The following is a 24,541-nucleotide window of genomic DNA, read 5'->3' on the forward strand; positions in this document are numbered from 1 at the left end:
GATGGGAGCCATGTGAAGTGTGACATAGGGGTGACATGGTGCGACTGTGGAACAGATTTATTAATATGCCCAATAACAGACTTACTAAACTAATTTTTCTCTGGGATCTGTGTAAACCAAAACTGAGAATGTACATGTATAGTCTGATTAAACGTATCTATCACCCAGAGCACTATGTCACCCTTAACCTGAGCAGAGCTCAGAGGTCAGTTTGTGCCCAACTGAGATGTGGTATCCTGCCTCTGGCTCTGGAAACTGGGCGCTTCCACTCAATTCCTGAGGAGGACAGAAAATGTCACCTGTGTGATCTGGGAGAGGTTGAAAATGAAATGCATTTTTTGTTTTACTGTCCGCTATATCACAATCTTAGACATAGGCTGTTGCTGTAAAATTTATTTTGATGAAGGTCCTGATTTGTTTTCTATGTCTGATGATTGTAGACTTCAGTAGCCTACTTGTTTACTGAAAAAGTGTTCCAGGTAGCTCAGTTCGTGTTAAATGCCTACAAATAGCGTAGGATGGTACTCTATGTTTGAGGTGTTACAATCTTTTTCATCGTCTGACATGTTTGGAGATGTATCATATTTTGTTCTTTCTTTCTTTTATTTTTCTTGCTCCTGAATGTTACGAATGTAGTGTCTTGTAAGCCCATGCGGGCTGGGCACCTTAAGGTGCATGACACTTTGAGAAATAAACCTCAACTTAACTAACTCCACATTTAGTATCTCTATCAAGTGGCCCTGGCAGGCTCTATATTTCCTTAATTATTTTGGTCCTAAACTGGCAATGCTCTTCCATTCAGTTTCTTTTCTGCCAATTTGATAATGTGACCAGATTTGTCTTTTCCTGAACAGCCTTCCATTTGCTAGAAAGTTCATTAAATAATTAGTAGTAATGACATTTTAAATATATAAGATCAGGCTTGGTTAGTTATTAGTAGGGCGAGGTTATGAACACTCTATCAAAAAATTAATCTAGGATAATCCTTAGATTATTCTAAACACAAACTAAATAACATGTAACACTTAAAACCTTTAACCAGATAAAAAAAAAATAGTGAGCGATAACCTGACAGCCAGCGACTGACAAGGTTAACAATAATCAACTTTATTGATCGCTGTAAGGAAATTCTCTTTTCTCTTACCCCATCCATAGGGGGAATTGTCAGGTTCAGCTCGTAGGGATGTCTTGCTCGAGGACACTTCAGCAGGGCTTGAATCAGGCTCCTCTGGTAGAAGGACGGCCTGACACCATAGCACCCCAAAGGTAGCTTACATTAAGTTTTAAACAAGAAATGACAACCAAACTAAAAAAAAGATATTTTATTAACAGTTTAGAAACAAAACATTGTTGGCATCTCCCATTCCCGACTCTTTGCTTCAGTTCCCCCCTTAAAATGATGCACAGACAGCCACAAGAACACAGTTGACCCTATGAAAAGACGACCCAACATCTGAGCGCTGCATGTCGAGGTAAAGAACAGTAGACCATCTCCTCTAGGACAATTAGCAGCTTATGAGACTGAAAACACAGGGTTTTGTCCACTATCAGTGCAGCACATTCAAGCAGTTCTCAAAGGTCATATTGGCATCGGTAGAAAAACTAACTGCGAGTGATTTTTAGTTTGTCAAAGTATTTAACTGGACTATAACGGACTGACGGAGAGCTGATGTGTCGCCGTCCCGATTTTTCTTCAAGTCATATTTTGGTATAACAACGAACACTGATGGCTGCAGTACTCAATGGAGATTATTTTTTAACAAATACAGTGTGCCATGTACTACAAACAAGATGGACCGCAGTATGTGCCGTTTTGTATTGTATGTACTGTAGATGAAATTATGCAGTTTTTTCAGTGATGATCAGTAAGGTAATTGAAAAAAGCCTGAATGCTGGTGCTGAATACACAGTCCAGGAGGTGAGTAATGTTGGAAGTTGAGTCCCACGAGGTAAGCATACTGGGTTAGGTAAGCATGAGGTAAGCATACTGGGTTAGGTAAGCATGAGGTAAGCATACTGGGGGGAAAGGAAAATGTATGGACATATCTTGAAAAGTTAAGGGCTTAATAACACGAGTGGTTTCATGATTCGGTCTTTTGCAGAAGATGCATATGTATACCAGACTTCAGGAAAGGTATAATGTTGACGCTTTAAGAGTGGAGTTCAAATGAAAAGGTATAATCTTATGAGGTAGTGCATCTTTCTCTTAAAGACCGTCGTGAATACACTTATGTTGGATATTTATGTTTCAAGTTTAAAATGGTAATTGCAGTATCGAAATCCTAGTAGTGAAACCCAGCTGCCCCACTAGTAGCTTTGTTTGTATTATGATTCACAAACAATGTTTTCCCAATCAAATCAACATTACATTTGTGTAAAACGCTGTTTGTCATGTTTGTAAATGTTTTGAAGCAGAAAATAACCCTGTGTTTTGAATTATGATCAGTTATGAAAGTTGCACAAAGCTTGTTTTCCATGTTCAAGTCAAAACTCTTTCTAAAATTTATACGGCCAAATACATTTTGGATTGGAGCTCTGACTCTTTCCATGGAGAGAATCCTTCAAAAGAGCATTTTCCCCCTCCCGCTGTCGATGTGCATGTGAACATCAGCACCGCCAACACTTACTTACTTGGAGGCCATGAAGAGTCAATAAAAGTGCAGGTATTTGGGCAAATAACATCCCCACAAACACAAACCATGATTGATGATACAGTGCAGAGGACAATGCAATAAATGAAACGCTAACGAGTGACACAGCAGAATATATTACCACTGGTCCTTGTCCTTACTTCAGTATGCACAAGTGCTGCATTCATCCCTCTTTGCAGTCATTCAATGAGTATTAGCTGTACGCTAAGTGGGAATGTATCATGTCCCAAACCTGCATCTATCACGGCCCAGACAAAGTCTTGGGCTTACTTTGTTAAACTGTTTCCCCCACGGTCTATAAGTGCTCCTTGCTTACAGCATCAGAGAGAAGAAAAGAGATGAACAGCAGAGCACAGGAGAGGAAGACGGGAGCAAAAAAAAAGTGTGTGTGTGTGTGGGGGGGGGGGGGGGGTGGGGGTGACAAGACAAGGGCTCTCCGATCGTATCCAATCAATTTCCGGGAGTTCAATAAACAGGGGCGTAAAAACAAAACGAAAAACAAAAGGGAAAAAAGAGAGAGAGAAGCAAACTTGAACATTTATACACTGTCAATAAATATAGTGAATATTTTTCCCCCAGTTCCAGCTGTTATAATTCATCCTCTATGTGGTTTTCAGGCTTTTTGGGCTCCTCCGTCGGTTCTGGAAAAAGGGCAGAAAAGGGAAGGGTGAGTACTTCCATTTATATATTATTATTATTAGTTTTTTTTTAATGAACAGACGTTTCGGTCGGCAGACCTTCATCAAGTGTCATCAAGACACTTGATGAAGGTCTGCCGACCGAAACGTCTGTTCATTCAATAAAAAAAAGAAAATCTCCAGAGAAGGCAAGACAGTGTGCGGGAGTTTGGAGAGTTTCTGTCACAAACTTGGGTGTGCAGAGACTTTATTCACAAGGGTGAGTACTGTGAAAGACAAACATTATCTACTGGGCATCTTCTAGTTCAAGGAAACCAGCACTGAGCAACTGAAGCACATAATAAGTGTGCTTACACCGGCACACCAAATGCAGTTTCTATGGCAAAGCCTGTTAGTGGAACTTGAATCGCTGTTTGAAAAGGTCTCGGGCTACAGTAGCTACAGTAGGCTGGACAAATACAGACCAGGCTTGTGATCTATCATCTTACCATCTACGCTCATGCTAAAATGCGTGCTTTTGAATCACGTCAGATTCTGACAACGGAAACTTCCTTGCTATTAAAAAACAATTAGCAGCAGCGTGCCTGAAATGTACATGATTCTGATGAAGGTCGCCATGACCGAAACATGAATGCAAATAAATCTACTGGGAGTGAAGTCTCTAGTCTACACCGAGGCCCATTTCAGCTATGGGCAGGGGTGGGCAATGCCCACTCAGACATGGGTCTTGTCCACCCAATCAAAAGTTAGGAAAATATTGCAACAAGCACAGGCAGAGAGAGATGATCTCCGTTTTATTAGCAGATCCTGTGCCCCATACAACACTTGACTACAGGAAATACTGTTTATTGCATTAGAACACACTCACCCACACACAGCATCTCAGAGGGGGTCACTGAACTGCACACCTGACTCACCCATGGTGCCAACATTTCAACATTGTGAAGCAATGTAATTAACATGCAGAACAGCCCTAATAGTCAACACATAACCTTGCAGATAACTAAAATCACATATAGAACAGGAAGTCCTTTAACTAACCTCCCAAAGCAAATTAACAAACACATGCTGGGAACCCCGCCTACAATATGTTTCTTTTCACTTCCAACCAATGGAAAAATTCAGTATGTTGCAGCCAGATATTTCAGGCAGAATTCTGGACTTTTCTCTGTCTGGCTGCACGTTCTCTGCTGCTTGACAACTGCTGTGTTAGCTACAGACTGCTACGTTATTCAATACTTCTTCTTCTATCCCGTTTACAACAGTCGACACTTGCTCACAGGTACCGCCTTGTGGCGAGAATCATGTAGTGCATTCTCACACACCAAAGTATTTGTCTCAACTGCCAACTGACTGTCTATAGTGAATGATTTCCACAAAATCATGAACAATGAAGAAAACCAGAAGGAATACAGTTCCACTTTTACCAAATAAACCAAAATAGATGTTCTGCGACAAGTTATATCATCCTGAAAACCCAAATAGTTGAAACTAGTAAAATTATAAAATGATCTGTCAGTGCAATAAGATAAATAAAATAAGTTGTTGGTCCCAGATAGTAAACATAAACATTATAATGACATCTTCCAATATCTGTCAACCTGTCACAAGTAGGTGGCTGACTCCTACTGGAACAATTTGGTGTACCCATTACACTTAACTCTGGAAATGGCTTCTACACCCTGCTTCAAATCATTTTTATAAATTAGAATATAATGCAACTTAATCCCCATCCCCGAACCGACAACCTCTGTCAACCTACCGCCAAAGTTGCCCCGTACCAGCAGACCCTAATGTAGCAGGCTAAAATGGGGCCTGGTCTACACAGTGTGCAGACTCTACTTTTGGCTGTTACTGATCATCTGTTGTCCTGCACCTGCAACGCTGAGTGGATGCTCTACTTTTGTTTGTGTTGAAATGTACATCATCACATTATTTGCATTTACTATTACAAAGCCGCATCATTAGAATTCACGTTCTTTATGCAGTGAAATATCAGCTGGGCTTTAGCAAGTCATGTATATTGCAGTTTCACAGAGGTACTGAATATTCTTATTATGATTACTTAATTTAACAACATTAGCAAAGATATGAATTGGTTGAAAATGCAATAGAATAACATTACATTAACCAGTGATTATTACTTCAAGAGATGTACCGTAGTAATGATAATACTAAGAATGTAACACCTCAAGTTATTGCATTATCCAGAAGTTATTGTATTACAGTATCACTGGATTACCTACACATTATACCTTGTGGAGGTATTAGAATTTTGTTGTATTTCTCATTTGAGACGAATATACTGACTGGCATGGCAGACAAACCTGTTTCCTGTGTGGGCTGCGATTGGCTATCTGAGTCTTTTTCGTCTGCAGTTGTCTCCTCGGTGGGTGGTGCCTCACCCGGCTGCGCTTCCTCTGTTTTTTCTGAGAAGAGATAGTAATACAGGAGATGGGATTGTCAAGCAGTAGTGACAGCTGGAAGACTATTTCCATATTAACAACAGAGTATTTGAGGCAGTCACGCACATCCAGACAAATGTAAAGCAGGTGCCGGAACCAAAAAGTCTGAGGAAGAGCGATAGCTCGAAACGTCACTTTGTTGGATGGCTAAATAAAAGGTAAATTGGAGCTCCAGTGTGCGGACCTTCCCTTTTTTGCATATTAACAACAGAAGCATAATAATTATAATATTTTATATAAAATTATATAAAAAATCTATTCAAAAAATCTATTAAAACATGGTACGAAAAAAGCCTATTTGATTCTTAAAGGAACAGTTCATCCCAAAATGAAAATTCTGTCATCATCTACTCACCCTCATGACAGCTGAAACACAGGTTTCAGCTGTGTTTGTCCATATAACACATGGAGGTACAGTACAACTGAAGCCAATGGTGACTGGTTTTCTGGTTTTTCAGTCATCATTGACTTCAATACAGTGCGTGGTATATACTCAAGTTGTGCTGGCAACCTCTCTGTGTGTTATATGGGGAAACTTTACCTGTGTTTCAACTGGCATGAGGGTGAGTAGATGACAGAATTTTCATTTTTGGGTGAACTGTTCCTTTAAGGCTTAAAGGAACAGTTCACCCAAAAATGAAAATTTAAATTCTTAAAAAAAAAAAGTTTAAGCTATACATTTTTTTTAGCAACTTGTGCCCAATTGCTGTTTCACCCACCACTATTTTTGTCTGTGCCTTCCTCCATGGGAGGAATGACCGTCTCCTGGGCGGTGCTGTTGGCCTGGCTGCTGTTGGTCTGGCTGCTGTTGTGGGAGCTGGTGCTGTTCTTGGCTTTGGCCTTAGCCTTGGGCTTGGCAAACTTGGCCTTGTTGAGCAGGTAGTTGACCTCGCGGTCCAGCAGGCTCAGCTTGGCCTCGATGTCTTTGGACAGCAGGACTGGCCGCTCCTGTGGGGGGCGCTTGTCCTGCTCTGCCACTGTCTCGTTCTTCCACGTCTGCAGGGGACAGAGCGTGTGAGTGAGGGTGGGGGCAAATTTTACTGTGTGCTTTTTAGGTTTAACACTCCATGACACAGGGCGACATGATCCACCACAGGGGTTCTCTAAGTGGGGTCTGGGGATTGGGGCCTTGAGTAGGGATGGATTTTGTTTCATATTTTTCCATTACCAGTGCTAAAACAATACTTTTAAAATGTACAGGTGAATGAAATTTTTTAAATTGAAAGTGAATTTTTTAATTTATAGAGGATTTCAAGCGGCACGCTCCAAAGGATAATGTTAGTGAAGGTGTGTGCTGTTAAGGATGGTGCCGAGGGTCTGGATGTAGGGCGGGTTTCGGAGCACCGGAGGGTGGATTTTTCACTCAGCAGCTTGGTCATTGCACCTAAATGAGGCATCTAAATCTGCATTACAAAAAAATTTGCAAAAAAAGGCGTTACAATTAAGTACCAGTAGTACCGGTTGTAAAGGTACCGGTAACAAAGTGGTACCCGGGACTCGGTGCACCACCCTAGCATTGAGACGGCTCCAGTGGTCCCCAGCAAAATGGTTTAAATTCATTTCACTAGAGGTTAAAGAATGAATCATTGAATGTGTTATGGGCTAAATGTCCACGAGATGCGGTAAGGCTCCGTGCAGCTCGGGTACGGCTGCTGGAACAGACTCGTGCTCATGTCATCTTGTGAGACGCAAGCACATCCAGCAAAAATACACATCTGGTCTATTTTTGCTAGGTCCGCTTGCATCTAGTCTCTCAAGCCAGACGTTCTCTTCTACATTCTGCGAATGCACCATAAACAGTCTGTAATTCACGCCCACAGAACATGGACAAAGAAAGTTGGGGCGAAAAAACGCTTCGGAGGAAGTTCGAACCGATGCACGTGATTGGAGAAATCCGATGAGGGGGATGATAGGGGAATGTCCCGGATGTCAAGGCGGGACATCCGGGACATTCCCCTATCATCGCTCATTATTTTCCCTGAGTTTCCCTTTCCGTTTTGACCAAGTTTTCCCAGCTCGAAGTACAGATGTTTAGGCGGAAGCATTTGAAAATTGCGAGAGCCAACCGTCTGTTTTAAGAGACTACCGGTACTTGCGTCTCACAAGATTACATGGGCACGAGTCTGTTCCTGTAAATCATCTGCTGGATATTGCCCTTAAGAATGACTATTGCAATTATGTGTTACACTGGGCGTCCGGGTACTGCAGCGGTAGATTCCCTGCCTACCAACAGGAGGGTCACAGGTTTGATTAAATGTATGTGCCCTCAGCCCTGTTGCTGCATTCGTGCCTCCTCTGGTCAGTCAGGGCGCCTGTTCGGGGTGGAGGGGAATAGCGTGATTCTCCCACGTGCTGGTGAAACTCCTCGCTGTCAGGTGAAAAGAAGCAGCTGGCGATAACTAGCTATTAAATCTGAATTTCTCTGATATTACTTTCCAGTCATTAATATGTAATTAATTACCTGTAATTTAAAGGGTTACCAAAAACACTTCCCACATGGAATTCTTGGGACAAAATATTTTCAACTGTGTCAATTTGGGGATGCGTGAAATCAAAACATTTCAGAACCTGTAATCTACCAAAGCTGTAATGTCAAGTTAAAGCCCCATTCAGCAACTTTTCCAAGTTTTGCTATTGGAGAAACTGTGCCCTCTGGGTGCAATCTGTATCGATATCGGCGTTCAAACTGAACAAAACACAGCGCCAGAAAGCTCTATGTACATGTTGTGACATTGGGTACTCACCACGTGATGAAATAATAATCCATAGTTATGTGAAACTTCATTTTTGTAGCAAATCCACACCGAGTTACTTCCTTGTTTTCATGAATACAACACTTCCGTTGTACTACGCATGCGCGCATCTTGCCTCCGGGGCGCAGGCACCAAACTGCTTAGTCGCAGGAGAGGCCTTTGGAAGGGCGGTGTGTGACCAACAGAGGTGACATTCTCCCTGCCACAAGTCACTGTACCATCTTCAATGACTAAAAAGCTGTTCTATTAACACATTGACTGCCAGCCGTTTTTTTCTTGCTGTAGATAGCTTCTGCCAGGGGGGTTTTTGAGGATTCTAGGCTCATTTTACAAGAGCCGAGGTTTCTCTTCTGTTACGACTTCGTGAACACCAATCATCTAAAAAGAACTAATAGAATGTGTGCTTTCTCTGTCTAAAAGAGTTAGTTTGTAGAGTTAGTAGTTATGTAAGCATTAGCAATTGAATACAGCATGGTTTCAGCATCAGAAAAAATATTTAGAGATAAACGGCTTTTTGTGAAATTCGATAGAACAGTCACTTTAACCATTCATTTTTGGCATCAGTAAGACCTACACAATAGTTTTGAACAGTAATTTCCTCCATAACAGCAGTAAACTTCCCTCTGCTCAACTCCTCCCTCCTGTGGGCGTTCTTTTTGGGTGCAGCGCCCTGTGACAAGCACTTTCCTACCTTTGCAAATGCACTTTCTCATACTCTCGACCTCTCAAATAAATTTCTGAATAGAAATTAAATTACTCTAAATTATAGCGAAAAAGAAACAAAAAAGAATGGGTTGAAAATCCCATTCTAAAAGCCTTTTAGAATGGGATTTGTTTCCAATTTGGTGTCGGACTAGGGGGCAGTCCCCGCTTGTCACCATTGCTTTGCTGCTGCTGTGCGGGTGTGTGCCTGTCTGTGCGGCCGCTCTTTGAGGAAGTCTGGTTGGACTCGCTCGCGTCTTGGAGTTTTGGTTGAGGGCTTTGATGAAGCTTTTGCGATTCTGGTCATATTATGCTGCGTGTTTCAAAGTGTGTCCCACCCGCAATCCACTATGCAAATCTGCAATCCCGCACCGCCAGCAATCAGCGCGAAAATGAAAGCGCCTTCGCCAATCCACCTTCATGAGAATGGCTTCAGTCACACTGCTTTTTGCTTGCCTTCCTCCTTCCTTGTCGCCACTTAGTGGGTCGGTGGAATGGGTTGTACACGTTGTACACGTCCAATACCTATATAAGAGATGTAAAAGGCTTAGATGCACAACCTACCGTCAAAAAAAAAAAATCGATTTTTTTGACGAGTACACTCGTCGCTGGCAGTTAACAGCTGGATTGTGTTTGACGAGTACACTCGTCGCTGGCAGTTAAGGTGTTAAGGTGAAAAAGTTACTGATTGGGGCTTTAAACAAGATGCAGATGGCAGAGTGAGGACAGTGAGAATTTAAACTCACCGTGGTCTCGTTGATCATTTTTTCTAACGTCTTCAGCTCCACTTCAGTGAAGATCTGGTCATCCTCTGGAATGAGCTTAGCACTCCTTTTAAATAAAGAAAGAAAGAAATGAAACAATCAAAACCCAGTAGCAAATGACCAACTTTATTTGTCTCCGGAGGGCAATTAGTTTTAACAGGAAGACATACAAGACTCGTGGAGACAGAGGTCCCAAATTGACCTTCCCAATCAAATAACTGCATACCAGCTAGAGTGCTAAAGTGCTTAGGCGAATTAACTGCAAAGTGCTGAATTTTGGTACATCAGTTACAAGATCAACTGGTCAGTCACCAATATAAATACTACATAAATATGTAAACACAATTACAACAGCTTTATGTCACCAACATAACCAACAATGCAATTGTAAACAAAATAAAAATCAAGTAGTAAGCGGTGCAGGTTTGCGCGGGTGGGACTTGTGCATGTGTGTGTGTTTCACTGGCTTGGAGCCAAGGCGCCTTCTGTCTCCACTCACTTCCTCGTACATTAGAACCGGGGGAGGGGCCTAGGCCAAATCTCGTGCACACACATCTCATGTTCACATCCTGTGCTCAAACGAATGGACACACATAGTCACATATAGAAGCGACTGCACCGCTTAAAAATCGGCATAGTTAGCCAAGGTCGACAACATTGTGAAATATTATCACAACCATCATCATTGTCGACATCATCCCCACCCGGCCTCCCTTCAACCTGCCCTCACCTGAGGAAGAAGCTGGAGGTGTTGAGCATGCTGTCCAGGGCGGCGAGGCGGTCGGGCCACTTGCGGCGCTCCTCCACCCTGAAAAACACGGCCTTGCACAGGGTCTTGAGCCCCGACAGCTTCTCCCTCAGCTCCTTGGTGGAGGCCGAGTAGCCGTCCTCATCCATCCAGGCAGACGCTTCGCTCAGCTTGGCCGTGATCTGCTCCTTCTCCTCCACCGACACCACCAGCTGGAACTCCTCCTGGTCCAGCTTGTCCTGGAGAGAGTGTTGTGGGGAAAGGGGCTTGTATTCATGGGTTGCAGTCACAGAATATTTTGTTGTGGCGGCCATCTTGAGGATCGAACATAGCGCACAACTTTTTAGTACCCATTTATATTTATGGGAGGACTGTTCAAAACCATGCCCTCTTTGAACTCCATCCAAACTTTAAAACCGTGTTTCAGTTTTTTACCTGTGTCTCAAAGATAAACGCCTCGAGACTGTTGAGTGTCTTCTCCCTCTCATGTTTCTCCAGGTCTCTGTCCGTCAGGTCCTGCAGCCTGAAGAGATACCAGGGCCTTTAGACTTGTTCCCCAACACAGACAATAAAACTGAACCAACCAACAACAAATAAGAAAAATCTCCACTTTACTTCTTTTTAGAGGAGGTGATATCTTCCATGGTGGGGTTGAGGATGTCGTGGATGACGAGCTCCACAGTGACGTCTTCGGAGATCTTGGTCTTCTTCTGAGATTTTGCCTTCTTCTCCGCTTCTTTCTCTGCTTCTTTAGATTTATCTCCCTCCTTTTCCTCCTTAAATAAACGCATAACACAGTGATTGTCATTAGTGTCTTGAGGTGGTTAGAAAGATCTCGCAGTGTGGCAGGTCCCGGTCAAGACTCATATTGTGTTATGCGTGAAATAAAACCTCTCTGATCATTTTTGCTCACTGGAGATGACGAATAACAGGGCCTACCTTGGTCTCAGTGGTGCTACCTGCCTCCTCGGTCTTCTCCTGGATCGGCTCTTCTTCCGTGGGTTTTTCCACATGCTCTGGCTTCTCCTCCTGAGGAGACGCTTCCTTCTGGGCCTCCTCCTTCGTCTCCTTTCCAGACTCTGGGGGCACCTCCTCCTCATCCTGTACACCCCAAGACACATGTAAAGCATAGGTGTAGTGCCCGTAGAACGCGGGGGAACGGCGTTCCCATACTTCTCCGAGGGCTGTTTTGTGTGTGTCAGTGTGTGTGTGTGTGTGTGTGCATGTCGAGCCAATAAAACGAGTGAAACTTGGCCACGTTGTCATTCGTCCTATATTTAAGGTGGGCTGAATTATTCACACGGCATCAACTCGCGGCTTGAAGAAAGAAGGAAACATTCCACCTTAACTACCGGTACATTTAAGGTGGGCTGAATGATTCACACAGCATCAACTCGTGGCTTGAAGGAAAAGGAAACATTCCACCTTAACAAGCTACAGCGCGGGGGAAACCTCAGTTTAATAAAAGCTATACTGAAACAGCTACTGGCTTTTTCAGCATCAAAATATATATATTTCCCCCCAGTAGGCTACCTCACTATAACAAGTAAAGATGAAAAAGGCAGCCAAACATCCTTTCATTTTTCGGACCAGCTGCTAAAAAGGTACGTTTACAAGCATGAAGAAACAATGTTAAAAGCGTGTTTCTTTTCAACACGCTTGAATCAAAAGTTAGCGTTAATCACCCCATTGCAATTTGCATCGCCAGAATTCGCCACAAAATTCTAAAAATGCCGGCCGCCGTGCCAAATGATGATCAGTGGTTTGCAGCACTTGAGGAATCCGTGAGTTTGCTAATTTAATTCGTTGATATAAGCGATTGCCCGAACGATTAATTAATGAATAGGCTACATGAACGTTAGCGTGTGTGCGTGCGCGGGGGGGGGGGGGGGGGGGGGGGGGCTTTGTTGGGACCTGTGCGTGTGCAGGTGTTCCCCATATAGGTGCGTTCCCCCACTTCTCTAGATAGCACTACACCTCTGATGTAAAGCACAATCTCAGGCCAAGTAGCATACATTTAGTTCATGGGCACTGGATGTCCCCCAAAACTCAAGATCCAGGAGGGGGGAAAAACACATTCCTGATATACAGTATAATGCACTGATATACAGTATAATGCACTGATATACAGTATAATGCACTGATATACAGTATCATGCACTGATATACAGTATAATGCACTGATATACAGTATAATACACTGATATACAGTATAATGCAGAAAAAACACATCCCTGATATACAGTATAATGCACTGATATACAGTATAATGCACTGATATACAGTATAATGAAGAAAAAACACATCCCTGATATACAGTATAATGCACTGATATACAGTATAATGCACTGATATACAGTATAATGCACTGATATACAGTATAATACACTGATATACAGTATAATGCACTGATATACAGTATAATGCAGAGAAAACACATCCCTGATATACAGTATAATGCACTGATATACAGTATAATGCACTGATATACAGTATAATACACTGATATACAGTATAATGCAGAAAAAACACATCCCTGATATACAGTATAATGCACTGATATACAGTATAATGCACTGATATACACTATAATGCAGAAAAAACACATCCCTGATATACAGTATAATGCACTGATATACAGTATAATGCACTGATATACAGTATAATGCACTGATATACAGTATAATGCAGAAAAAACACATCACTGATATACAGTATAATGCACTGATATACAGTATAATGCACTGATATACAGTATAATGCACTGATATACAGTATAATGCAGAAAAAACACATCACTGATATACAGTATAATGCACTGATATACAGTATAATGCACTGATATACAGTATAATGCACTGATATACAGTATAATGCAGAAAAAACACATCACTGATATACAGTATAATGCACTGATATACAGTATAATGCACTGATATACAGTATAATGCACTGATATACAGTATAATGCACTGATATACAGTATAATGCACTGATATACAGTATCATGCACTGATATACAGTATAATGCACTGATATACAGTATAATACACTGATATACAGTATAATACACTGATATACAGTATAATACACTGATATACAGTATAATGCAGAAAAAACACATCCCTGATATACAGTATAATGCACTGATATACAGTATAATGCACTGATATACAGTATAATACACTGATATACAGTATAATGCAGAAAAAACACATCCCTGATATACAGTATAATACACTGATATACAGTATAATACACTGATATACAGTATAATACACTGATATACAGTATAATGCAGAAAAAACACATCCCTGATATACAGTATAATGCACTGATATACAGTATAATACACTGATATACAGTATAATACACTGATACACAGTATAATGCAGAAAAAACACATCCCTGATATACAGTATAATGCACTGATATACAGTATAATGCACTGATATACAGTATAATGCAGAAAAAAAGACATCCCTGATATACAGTATCATGCAGTATCATGTGTGTGTCAGTTCTGAGCAGGTATGTCCCTGCAGTGTGCAGCAGGGGCAGCATAGATTGCTAGTTACCTGGACTGGCTCTGTCATATTTGGGGCTGGTTCTGAAGATCCTCCTCCAAACAAGGTGGAAATTGTGTTTCCCAGTTCTGAAAAAAAAGTGTTAATCAATTGTGTAACTATGAGTATTGTAGTAATTATGGCAACACACTACATTTTACATACTGTACTACTGTAATTATTATCATTATTATTTTTAAGCTGTAGCAAAGGGTCACTTTAGTCAGATTTCTTGTGTAAATGTCCTGTAGCATCTCAGATGTCGGGGGGGGGGGGGGGGGGTGAAGTGGAACAGGGGGGAGTCCTCTATATTCTATTGTTTTGATGGCTCTGAAATGCTCCATTGTGGGTCGTTTTCGTTGTTTGTGGAAATACAATATTTTGAATGCATGAATCGGGAGAGCAGTACAACTAAATTCATCAATCACATTCTTATCATTTCTAAACCAAGAGAAAGACCAACAAGCCTCCTTTTCATTTAACTGTTTGTGAATGCAATTCAAAGGGCAATAACTAGTCACACACCACACTGCTCTGATACCGAGTCATAGATTCTAGACAGCTCAGATTACAGTTATGAGTTTGTGAAACCTACTTGTTAATGTGGATTCCTCTTCCTTCTCCTCCACAATGGTTTCAAAGACCGACTCAACCTGTAGATGGAAATCAGAGCAATGATAAGATAATGTCACCTATAGTTATAAATGTTCCTTTCCAACTTCCTTGATTACTAAGGGGAAACCTTTGGAAAAATAAAAGAATGATTTGAATTTTCATCCCCCTTATGTTTGAGCTCCAGGCCTCATACCAGTTAACACTTCTTTATTTTCTGATGTGAGCCTAAATATAGTTGATGGGTTCACTAACGCAGGGTCCAACTTGTGAAAGAAGCATGCATTTTGAGTGTAGAAATTGCACAGACTCTCTGGAGTCATGCATGCCATCTAGGCAGGCACGAATAAATCCTCAGACTTTTGGGGTGAACGTTTTCACGTTGATTAACCTTTCAGTTAGGCACATTTTCTCTGAGTCAAGGGTGTTTGGCTTTGACTTTAATATGCCTCATCAACCACCATGGCAACCGCTTGGAGCACAAAGCGGGACAGCAGAGCAGGAACACGACATAAGGTGAAAACATTATGTTTGACAGACCATAGTCAAAAAATACTTTACAAAAAGGAGCTTAAAGGGATAGTTCGGTTTGTTTTAAGTTGGGTCCTATCAGCTAGTCAGAGACACTAACGTAATTAGGTACAGTGTTCTGGACGCTGAGCGCAGTGTCTGACGAGATCCAGCACCCAGAGGAGCAGCCTCGCGCAGCCTCACCAGCTTTTTCTCTCTCAGTACTGGGGGTCAACAACTAAAACGTAATTTAGCCACCTAAAACACCTAAAACAACGCCCACCTAAACAAATCGATATCTGTGTATATGCACGCTCTATTTTGACAATTTTCAGCGTTTCATTCGGCACTGCTTTTTCTCCCAGCCGTACAACCACCGTATTCCTCCGCTAAAGCCAGCACAGAGCACAGAGCCGCGGTTTACAAAACAGGAAGAAGAGAGATAAAACACTGACTTACTTTAGAGACAACAAGTCACCTGGCCTCTCTGGTCTGGGTCGTTTTCCACAATTTATCCTGGGAATGGTGAATAAGGTTTGCAGCCAGGGCACCCAGGCATTTAGACAGCAGGCGCATCTCTCTGCCTGTTCACTCTCTGCAAAAGTTCCTCTTCTGTATTCTCTCTGGTTCATAATTGTATCCTCTTGTCACCAAGGTGAATGGCATATCATCCTCGCTATCAAAATCACTCATATTTTCGTCCGTGTATTCTATTTGTTGTGTCTTCAAACCGGGAGAAATAAAATAGCCTACCCCCAAATAACTGCGGAGTAATCCAGTGCTGCGGCTCTGACCTGGCTTTTAGCGGAGGAATACGGTAGTTGTACGGTTTGGAGAAAAAGCAGTGCCGAATGAAACTGCTGTTTTGCGGAAAAGTAAAGCGCTGAAAATTGTCAAAATAGAGCGTGCATGTACACGGATATCGATTTGTTTAGGTGGGCGTTGTTTTAGGTGGCTAAATTACAGTTATAGTTTTAGTTGTTGACCCCCAGTACTGAGAGAGTAAAAGCTGGTGAGGCTGCGTGAGGCTGCTCCTCTGGGTGCCGGATCTCGTCAGACACTGCGCTCAGCGTCCAGAACACTGTACCTAATTACGTTAGTGTCTCTGACTAGCTGATAGGACCCAACTTCAAACAAACCGAACTATCCCTTTAAGATAGTTCAGGAATTTTAAGAAAACCAATCCAAAACTAGAACGACATATGCATCCACCAACAAATGAGCAGTCGACATCCATGTCTGTCCAGACTCTTACACCCTTTCCCTCGTCCCTTCCAACAACCCACACCCCTTAGCCAGCCCCCCCCCTACACACCCATCAAATCCAGACTCTCTAAGACCTCCCTATTCCTAGCTACGGCTGCTTTTACGTAGCCAAGGCGTTCCTGAAATATCACGTTAATGAGCATGAAACGGGCGGTCGTGAGGTCATAGTGACCTTGAACTTTGACCTAGGACCACCAAAATCTAATCAGTTCATCCTTGAGTCCAAGTGGATGTTTGAGTTCATTTTGAAGAAATTCCGTCAAGGTGTTCCTCAGATATCGCGTTAACAAACATAGGACGACGGACAGACGTACAACCCGACAACATAATGCCGCCGGCCCGGCATAAAGAGACTTGGTGTATGATCTCAACTACCACAGTTTCACAGCCATTTTCTGTGTTTCTTATTTCGTAATCACAGTACACTGCACTTCCTTTTATAATGCAGCAAATGACACTGGGTTAAGAAAAGCTTAGGAAAAGATGTGCTGTTGCTTAGTTACGTGAATACAGTCACTTAGCTGCACAGCATGTTTATTCAATTTTTTTTATTCCATGAAGGATGTTTGAAGGTACTCTTAGGATTTTCAAATCCCAATTGCTTGTTTAATTGTTTGGACATCCAGCAGATTCCACAGTTATCAAATGAATGGACAGCTACAGCCCTATAGATGGAATGGAACAAAGTTAAACTGACTGACGGCAGTACTGACCCGGTCCAGCAGGAGTAAGCCGCTCTCGTCCATGTTGAAGTGGGCCTTGATGCCCTTGGACTCGGCATCTGAGTGCTTCTGGAAGCTGCTGCCCACGCCGGACAGCTTGACTGTGGTCAGGTTGGGAGAGCCAAACATGCTGCAAAGAGAGGGAGGCGTGGCTTAGAGCCAAACACGCTGCAAAGAGAGGGAGGCGTGGCTTAGAGCCAAACACGCTGCAAAGAGAGGGAGGCGTGGCTTAGAGCTAAACACGCTGCAAAGAGAGGGAGGCGTGGCTTAGAGCCAAACACGCTGCAAAGAGAGGGAGGCGTGGCTTAGAGCCAAACACACTGCAAAGAGAGGGAGGCGTGGCTTAGAGCCAAACACGCTGCAAAGAGAGGGAGGCGTGGCTTAGAGCCAAACACGCTGCAAAGAGAGGGAGGCGTGGCTTACAGGCCAATGCAGCATTCACGTCACGTGGCAAAAACTAGCAACAACTTGGAACTTTGCTTGTTCCTGATCAGCTTTGTGACACTTTACAAATGCACACAGGGACTGATATACCTATACAGCAAACTAAACATTCCAATGTCAACCACAAAAAGTGTCTGTGGTTGCGTCTGACTTATATGATAAAAATCGTTAATTCCGTTGTTTTATTTGAAATTAATATAACATTTGCTACATTAAACTGCTAATAATTCCTTGTTGGTTATGTTAGGAATTCATGAGCATTTGTAACCTCAGAGCTGATATGAAAGGTACTTTCAACTAGGAAGCTTGTGTCTACTATATTTGACCTGAATGCAGCAAAACATTCAAGCACTTTCAAGAGTTGCTAAAACTACCCTTGATTTATGACATTTGTCAGCGAGTGAGCTGTAATAATAAGAGCAATACTGGCATCAGTCCAGAAGTTTCATTAACTGTGTTGACTCAAAAGGTATTTTTAGGAAGCAAACAGTACTGGGAGTAGAATTCCCCCCACTCCTATCACTCATCCTACCTGAGGTCCTCCTGGCCCAGGAAGCTGAGGTCGCCGTAGTTGATTTCAAAAGCAAAGTCGTCATTGTAGCGGTTGAAGGTGATGACCTTGCGCTGAGGGTAGGGCGCCATCCTGTGGAAGAGGATGCGCTTGTTGTGCTTCAGGCTTTTGCTCCCCTCCTCCTCTGTCTCGCGGGTGAACTCCACCTGTGGGACAGAGACCCCGTGTGGTTGGTCTTAACACGGCTCAAACCTTGTGCTTTCGCTCACTTTCGGGACATTACATCCATTTTAAAAACTATATACTGCATGATTTCCTTGGAGCTCTGTTAGCGTACTGTTCAAAACACTCTTGTGTGACAAATTAAACATTACCTTCATCATTCAGTATCTTTAAGTGTTGGTATGGTCAACAAAGGGCTTACTGTTACCTACTATCCTTTACAAAGTACTGAAACTCATTTGAATTGTGTGAGTGTGGGTGTCGCAAACTTGTGATTTAAATCTAGATCCACTAACCTGAATGGGGAAGACAGCAGCTGCACTAAACTGAATGGGGAAGACAGCAGCTGCACTAACCTGGATGGGGAAGACAGCAGCGTCTCGGACCAGGAAGGGCTTGACCTTAAAGGCCTTGCTGAGCGCAGCGGCCTGGTACACGGCGCCCATGGCTGCTGCTTCATCTGCATTGATGTTCTTCCCCAGCTCCTCTCTGCACGGACACAAATATAGATCGTCTCAAATAGAGATATTTCCAGGCCTACAAACTTCACAGAACTCATGCTGCATTTCCTCTCATTACTTCAGCGGGACAAGAATGTAGAATAGAAGTTCAAGACACAGAATTTGCACCTTCAAATTTAGGTGCATTATCGAGGCTCTTGTGTGTGGGACACTTACTTCCCCACAGCTTTGAGCAGCACTTCCTGAACTTTGGGGACACGAGTGGCGCCGCCGACTAAGATCACCTGCTCGATGTCGTCCTGTAGGAGGAAGTGAAAGCATTCGGGTTAGCAGCAATAACAAAAGTCTCTGCAACAGCAGCACTTGCACAAAGTACAGACTTTTCTTTTTTTTTTTCTTTATTGATAGGACAGTAGGGAGACAGGAAAGGTGGGGAGAGAGAGGGGATTGCAGGATGGCATGCGGCAAAGGACCACAGGTCAGATTCAAACCCGGGTCGGCCACGCAAAGGACTAAAGCTGGACCACGCAAAGGACTAAAGCTGGAATTATGCTTCCCGGATCAGCGAGGACCGCGAGTGTCCGTGCGGAAAAGTGACGTCAAATCAGCCGACGCGCCCCTCCGCAAGGCTCCCGTGCGGACAGTTTTCGCCTGGCCGTGCACACCCCAAATTTTCCAACTACGCGGACGCGGCTGGGCGGACAAAGTGGAGTTTTCAAAACTCCTGCTAACTTCCGCGAGCAGAAACCTGCACAGAGTATAAAAGCTCCAAACGTTTTCTCGTCAGGATTCCATGTCTCTCATTTCCGTGTGACAGTCCATGCGGGACGTATACTGTAATTCCATCTTAAGCCTTAGTGGTATGCACTCTACCAGGTGAGGCACCGGGATGCCCCGGAAAGAACAGACTTTTATGTGTCACACAGCACAGCAAGAACAAACGAGTTTCCATTCAAAACCACAGACATTCATGTTGGATAAACGTTGCTACTGCTCAATATTTCAAAAACACTGTCTGCTAGCCTCAATCACATTTCATAATGAGTTTTACTTTGGTGCTATTTTTGATGTTAGAGTGGGCGTTACACTTATTCAAATGATAGGATGCTGTATTGGAGAGAAACACTTTCAATTTCACCAGCACAAGCAGTTTTGCACATCCTGCACCCTAACCCTAAATTCTGTAATTTGACATATTGTTTGTTTTCCATTTCATGTCTATTGACGTTTTCATTATTGATATTGATATTTTATTCCATACTGCCCATAATTCATCATTTTGGTATATACAGTACTATATCATACAGTATCATTCAGTTTTTTTCTTCATCTCAATTAGCGCCACTGTTATATTGCAGACCCTCTTACAGCTGTAATAAATGCTTTATACATTATATGACCCTCTTTTGCTACTGTATTCTCTTTCTATAGAGTACCGCAGGGATGACGTATTTTTGTAGTCGGAACGCGGAAGTCCCGGACTTCCGGGTTCTTCACTGTTTCTGCCTATGGGATTTTTGAATGGTTTTTTGGCGCGATGCTTCAAATAAGGTCTGTGGGCAACGCAAGCTTATTCAAACGCGAACCTGTGTTCAGCGGGATAATCTTCACACATGAGGACCACTTTCATGAGTTTTGAAGTGTAAATGCGAGCCCTAGAAGTAAAAAGCTCATGCTCAGCTATCCCAGAACTACACAGTGTCACATAGGCTTCCACGTCACATCACCACAGCCTTCAACCTGGAGTGTTGTTGATGTGTGCGCTGCTGTGCACTGATTACCCCGGGCTGAACCAGATGAGGGAAAGAGAATTTCCGGGTTCGTCCTGTGAAGTGATGACGTTATTGACGTATAATATCCCCGTTGACTCAACAGTGTAGTCTCATTTAGCCGTTTGCTAGCTAGCCGCGCTTTTAACGCCACGTAAAAGCTTCAAAACTCATAAAAGTGGTCCTCATGTGTGAAGATTATCCTGCTGAACACTGGTTCGCGTTTGAATAAGCTTGCGTTAACCACAGACCTTATTTGAAGCATTGCGCCAAAAACCCATTAAAAAATCCCATAGGCAGAAACAGTGAAGAACCCGGAAGTGTCATTCCTGCGGCTCTTTATTTGTCTTTGCTGTATCTGCTGCAGCAAACAGCCCAATGTCAAGTGGGTCAGTGGACCTGGTGCACCTGGTAGAGAAATATTTGCATGCAGGTAATGAGCATACTGACCAGACTCATCTCTGAGGAGGTGAGGGCATCGTGCACCGGGCGGGGCACCCGCTCGAACAGATCAGCGCACAGGTCTTCAAATTCGGCCCGGGTCACCTTGGATTTGAAGTCAATGTCATCCATCAAGCCTTCCACCTGAAAAAAAATGATCAACAGCAGACTATTTGGTCAGGAGTGAAACTGATATGCTATAGCTCATGTTTCATTCCTAATATTGGTACACTGTCATCCCTGGCTTTCCATGGAATCCTGTTTTGGATTAGCAATGTTTGCCTCTTGCACTATCAATCGTAAGTTGATAGCTGCCTCAGTGGAGAGCAGCCTCTCCACTGAGGCACACGGCACTGAGGCTGCCTCAGCCTCTCCAACTTCAGCACACAGCACTGATGCTATGCATTTGTATTTTTTTTCCAGTGTTAATGTCTAAAGAATAACCAGGTCAGTTGATGAAATGCATGACAGGTTGTCTACAAATCTCATTAAGACACATTTAAGATGTTTAGGACTTCTTAATGTCAGTTAGAATTTTTTTTGCATTTTCACAACTGAAATAAATGCGGGGTGAGAACCAGAGGGGCCGAAGTGACATTTGACCAACTTTACAGGAGCAACAAAAAAGACCATACTTTGTCCTGTCTTTGTTCATTCAAGTCAAACATTTAAGACTTGTAAAAGTGAAATTAAGTCTTAAAGTGAAATTAAATCTTAAATTATGCCATCTAAGATCTTGAATACTTGATGTCACCCCCCAATTAGCCTTTTTTTAGTTCTGACATAAAACACCACACTTTGGGACAGAGCACAGACTGAGGAGTGAGAGGTGAGTCCGTCTGGTCTGGCGGGGCGGGGCTAACCTGGGCCATGATTTCCATGTTGGCGCTCAGCACCGTCTTGAGCCTCTGGGCCTCTTTAAGCAGCTTGGCCATGGCCCGGTGGTTCTCCCTCACGTCCTTCTTGCTCTTCTTCTGCTCATTGAACAGCTTGGCCAGGTGGTCACGGAGCCGCAGGTCCATCTCTAAGCCGCCCAGCCCCCGGTCAAACCTAGGGCCAAAACCAGAGCACAGCACACGCCTTAGACGGCCACTTTGTCCATTTTGAACCAAATTTGTATCATTACAATATCGGTAGTATTATGCAGAACTTTTAACTTCCATCTTGCCTGGCCCCGAGTGCTCCCCGTTCATTCACAGAACTTCCTGGTCCAAATGATGTCATTTGGAGCAGTTTTGCCATGGTGTCACTATCACTATTACTATCATTATCGTTCTCTACTACCTTCATTTGCAGGACTTCCTGGGCCAAATTACATCATTATGAGATCATTTGTACTAGGGATGTTAATGATTAACCGATAGGTTACATTCTTAATGGCAGTTAACCGACTATCGGTCCGATAGTCGGTTAACTGCCATTAAGAATGTAACCGATTTCAATTAATTAACTGTTTTGACCGACATTGTATAATAGGTAGATCCATGGTTGTATGTATATCACCTCAATGTCCAGAGCATACACTGTGTTATTCCACCAGTCCAGCAGAGGGCATAGGCTACCTCACCCAAACAATAAAAGGAGCAGTCACGTGAGGAAGTAGTCACATGATCGGTGGACTGAGATTCAGGAAACAAACAGACTGAGAGACCAGATAGCAACAATAGCAAGATGAGCGCGCCTGCTAGTGCTAGCAACAAAAGAGCGAAATGCAGCCCAGTGTCGGAGCATTTCACGCTAACAGGCGAAAATGCCAAGTGTAAATATTGCGACGCTGTTCTCAAGTACACCTCTAGTACTTCGTCAATGATATACCACGTTAAAACTCAGCACCCGACAATTGCATTGCCATGGAGGACGAGCCAGGATGGGTCAAATGCGGAAGACAGATTTCATGGCGCCTCTGCATATGTGTCTGTGACTAATAAAGACGGGGTTTGTCCGTCCGATTGTATTCTATTATTTGTATTGCATACTGGCTTTCTGATTTGTTTATTTTTGATCGACTCTACAAATGATAGGATCACATTTGCTTGCCTGCCAAAAGCCTGTTCTCCACACAACACCCAAAAAACTGGCAACTTCAGTACACAACACTGAGGCTGCCTCAGCCTCTCCAACTTCAGCACACAGCACTGAGGCTGCCTCAGCCTCTCCAACTTCAGCACACAGCACTGAGGCTGCCTCAGCCTCTCCAACTTCAGTACACAGCACCGAGGCTGCCTCAGCCTCTCCAACTTCAGCACACAGCACTGAGGCTGCCTCAGCCTCTCCAACTTCAGCACACAGCACTGAGGCTGCCTCAGCCTCTCCAACTTCAGTACACAGCACTGAGGCTGCCTCAGACTCTCCAACTTCAGTACACAGCACTGAGGCTGCCTCAGACTCTCCAAATGCCACGATAAAACCACTGCTGCAGGGGTTCCACCATGAACTTGTCTGGTAAACCTACAGAACAGGTATACAGTATGTAGGTTGAAACTTCCACCAACTTCAACAAACTTGACTTCAAAATGTGCATCAGAAAACGCACATTACATACTGTATTTACTGATATTTATTGTATGAAAATGTGCATCACAAAATGCACATTACTGTACTTACTGAGATTTATTGTATGAAAGAATATGAGAAAATGTGCATTCTAGTGCTACTCCAAACATGAGAGGGGGGAGCTTTGGGAGGCCGAACCTGCCCCCATCTACAAAGCCTCCTAGAAGGTGAAGCAGTGTTTCTGGTGGTATAACAAGATGCTTTCATAACACATCCTTATATCTCATCTTCACATCACTATGCCTTCCTGTCTTTCAAACGCTCTTTGAAAAACAGCCCTTGTAGCGAGAGGCTGGGTTGTGGATATTATTGACAGACAGAGGATCATCGTCTTGTGATCAGGCGCTTTTCTCACAGGCGCCTTCACTGATGATGTCACGGGCTGGTGGACTCACCCGACACCTCTGATCTGCAGCTGGGGCTGGGTGCCCCACTCCTTTGTCTTGACCGTCTGGTAAGTCACGATGGTCGCTGTGGTGCTGCTGGAGCCCATGTCATAAAACATCACATTCTGCCAGGAGATACGGTTGTCTTATTAATGCACCCATGTCAAACAAACAAACTGTCTCTTTTCAATCACTCAAATCACTAATCAACTATGCATCTGGTCTTCCCACGTGTTGTCAAATGAATGTAAAACAGATGGATGTAAAATAGGGTTCCCCCACACTTTCTTAAACATCAAATTCAAGGACTTTCCAGGCCCAATTCCCTCAAATTCAAGGACCCAAGTCGGCTGATTA

General features: G+C 43.2%; 1 protein-coding gene across 2 annotated transcripts in view; it reads right to left on the reverse strand.

Moving 5' to 3' along the window:
• Positions 1-1,355: 1,355 nt before the first annotated feature.
• hyou1 (hypoxia up-regulated 1) overlaps positions 1,356-24,541 on the reverse strand; it is a 33,298-nt gene continuing 10,112 nt past the window's right edge. Inside the window, exons 8-24 of one of the 2 annotated variants that reach the window (XM_083637260.1) lie at positions 24,194-24,309; positions 22,109-22,295; positions 21,255-21,389; positions 19,252-19,334; positions 18,931-19,063; positions 18,374-18,558; positions 17,389-17,527; positions 14,883-14,940; positions 14,300-14,376; positions 11,661-11,822; positions 11,337-11,497; positions 11,157-11,244; positions 10,704-10,960; positions 9,956-10,040; positions 6,474-6,750; positions 5,617-5,718; positions 1,356-3,292 (exon numbers count right to left, since the gene is read on the reverse strand). In XM_083637260.1, coding sequence (XP_083493386.1) covers positions 3,240-3,292; positions 5,617-5,718; positions 6,474-6,750; positions 9,956-10,040; positions 10,704-10,960; positions 11,157-11,244; positions 11,337-11,497; positions 11,661-11,822; positions 14,300-14,376; positions 14,883-14,940; positions 17,389-17,527; positions 18,374-18,558; positions 18,931-19,063; positions 19,252-19,334; positions 21,255-21,389; positions 22,109-22,295; positions 24,194-24,309 — 2,298 coding nt within the window. In that variant the 3' untranslated portion in view covers positions 1,356-3,239. Of the gene's footprint in view, positions 3,293-5,616; positions 5,719-6,473; positions 6,751-9,955; positions 10,041-10,703; positions 10,961-11,156; positions 11,245-11,336; positions 11,498-11,660; positions 11,823-14,299; positions 14,377-14,882; positions 14,941-17,388; positions 17,528-18,373; positions 18,559-18,870; positions 19,064-19,251; positions 19,335-21,254; positions 21,390-22,108; positions 22,296-24,193; positions 24,310-24,541 lie in introns of both variants that reach the window. The other variant, XM_083637259.1, reaches the window with a different exon arrangement.

The sequence above is a fragment of the Poromitra crassiceps genome (assembly GCF_964638095.1).
Source record: "Poromitra crassiceps genome assembly, chromosome: 1".
NCBI lineage: Eukaryota > Metazoa > Chordata > Actinopteri > Beryciformes > Melamphaidae > Poromitra > Poromitra crassiceps.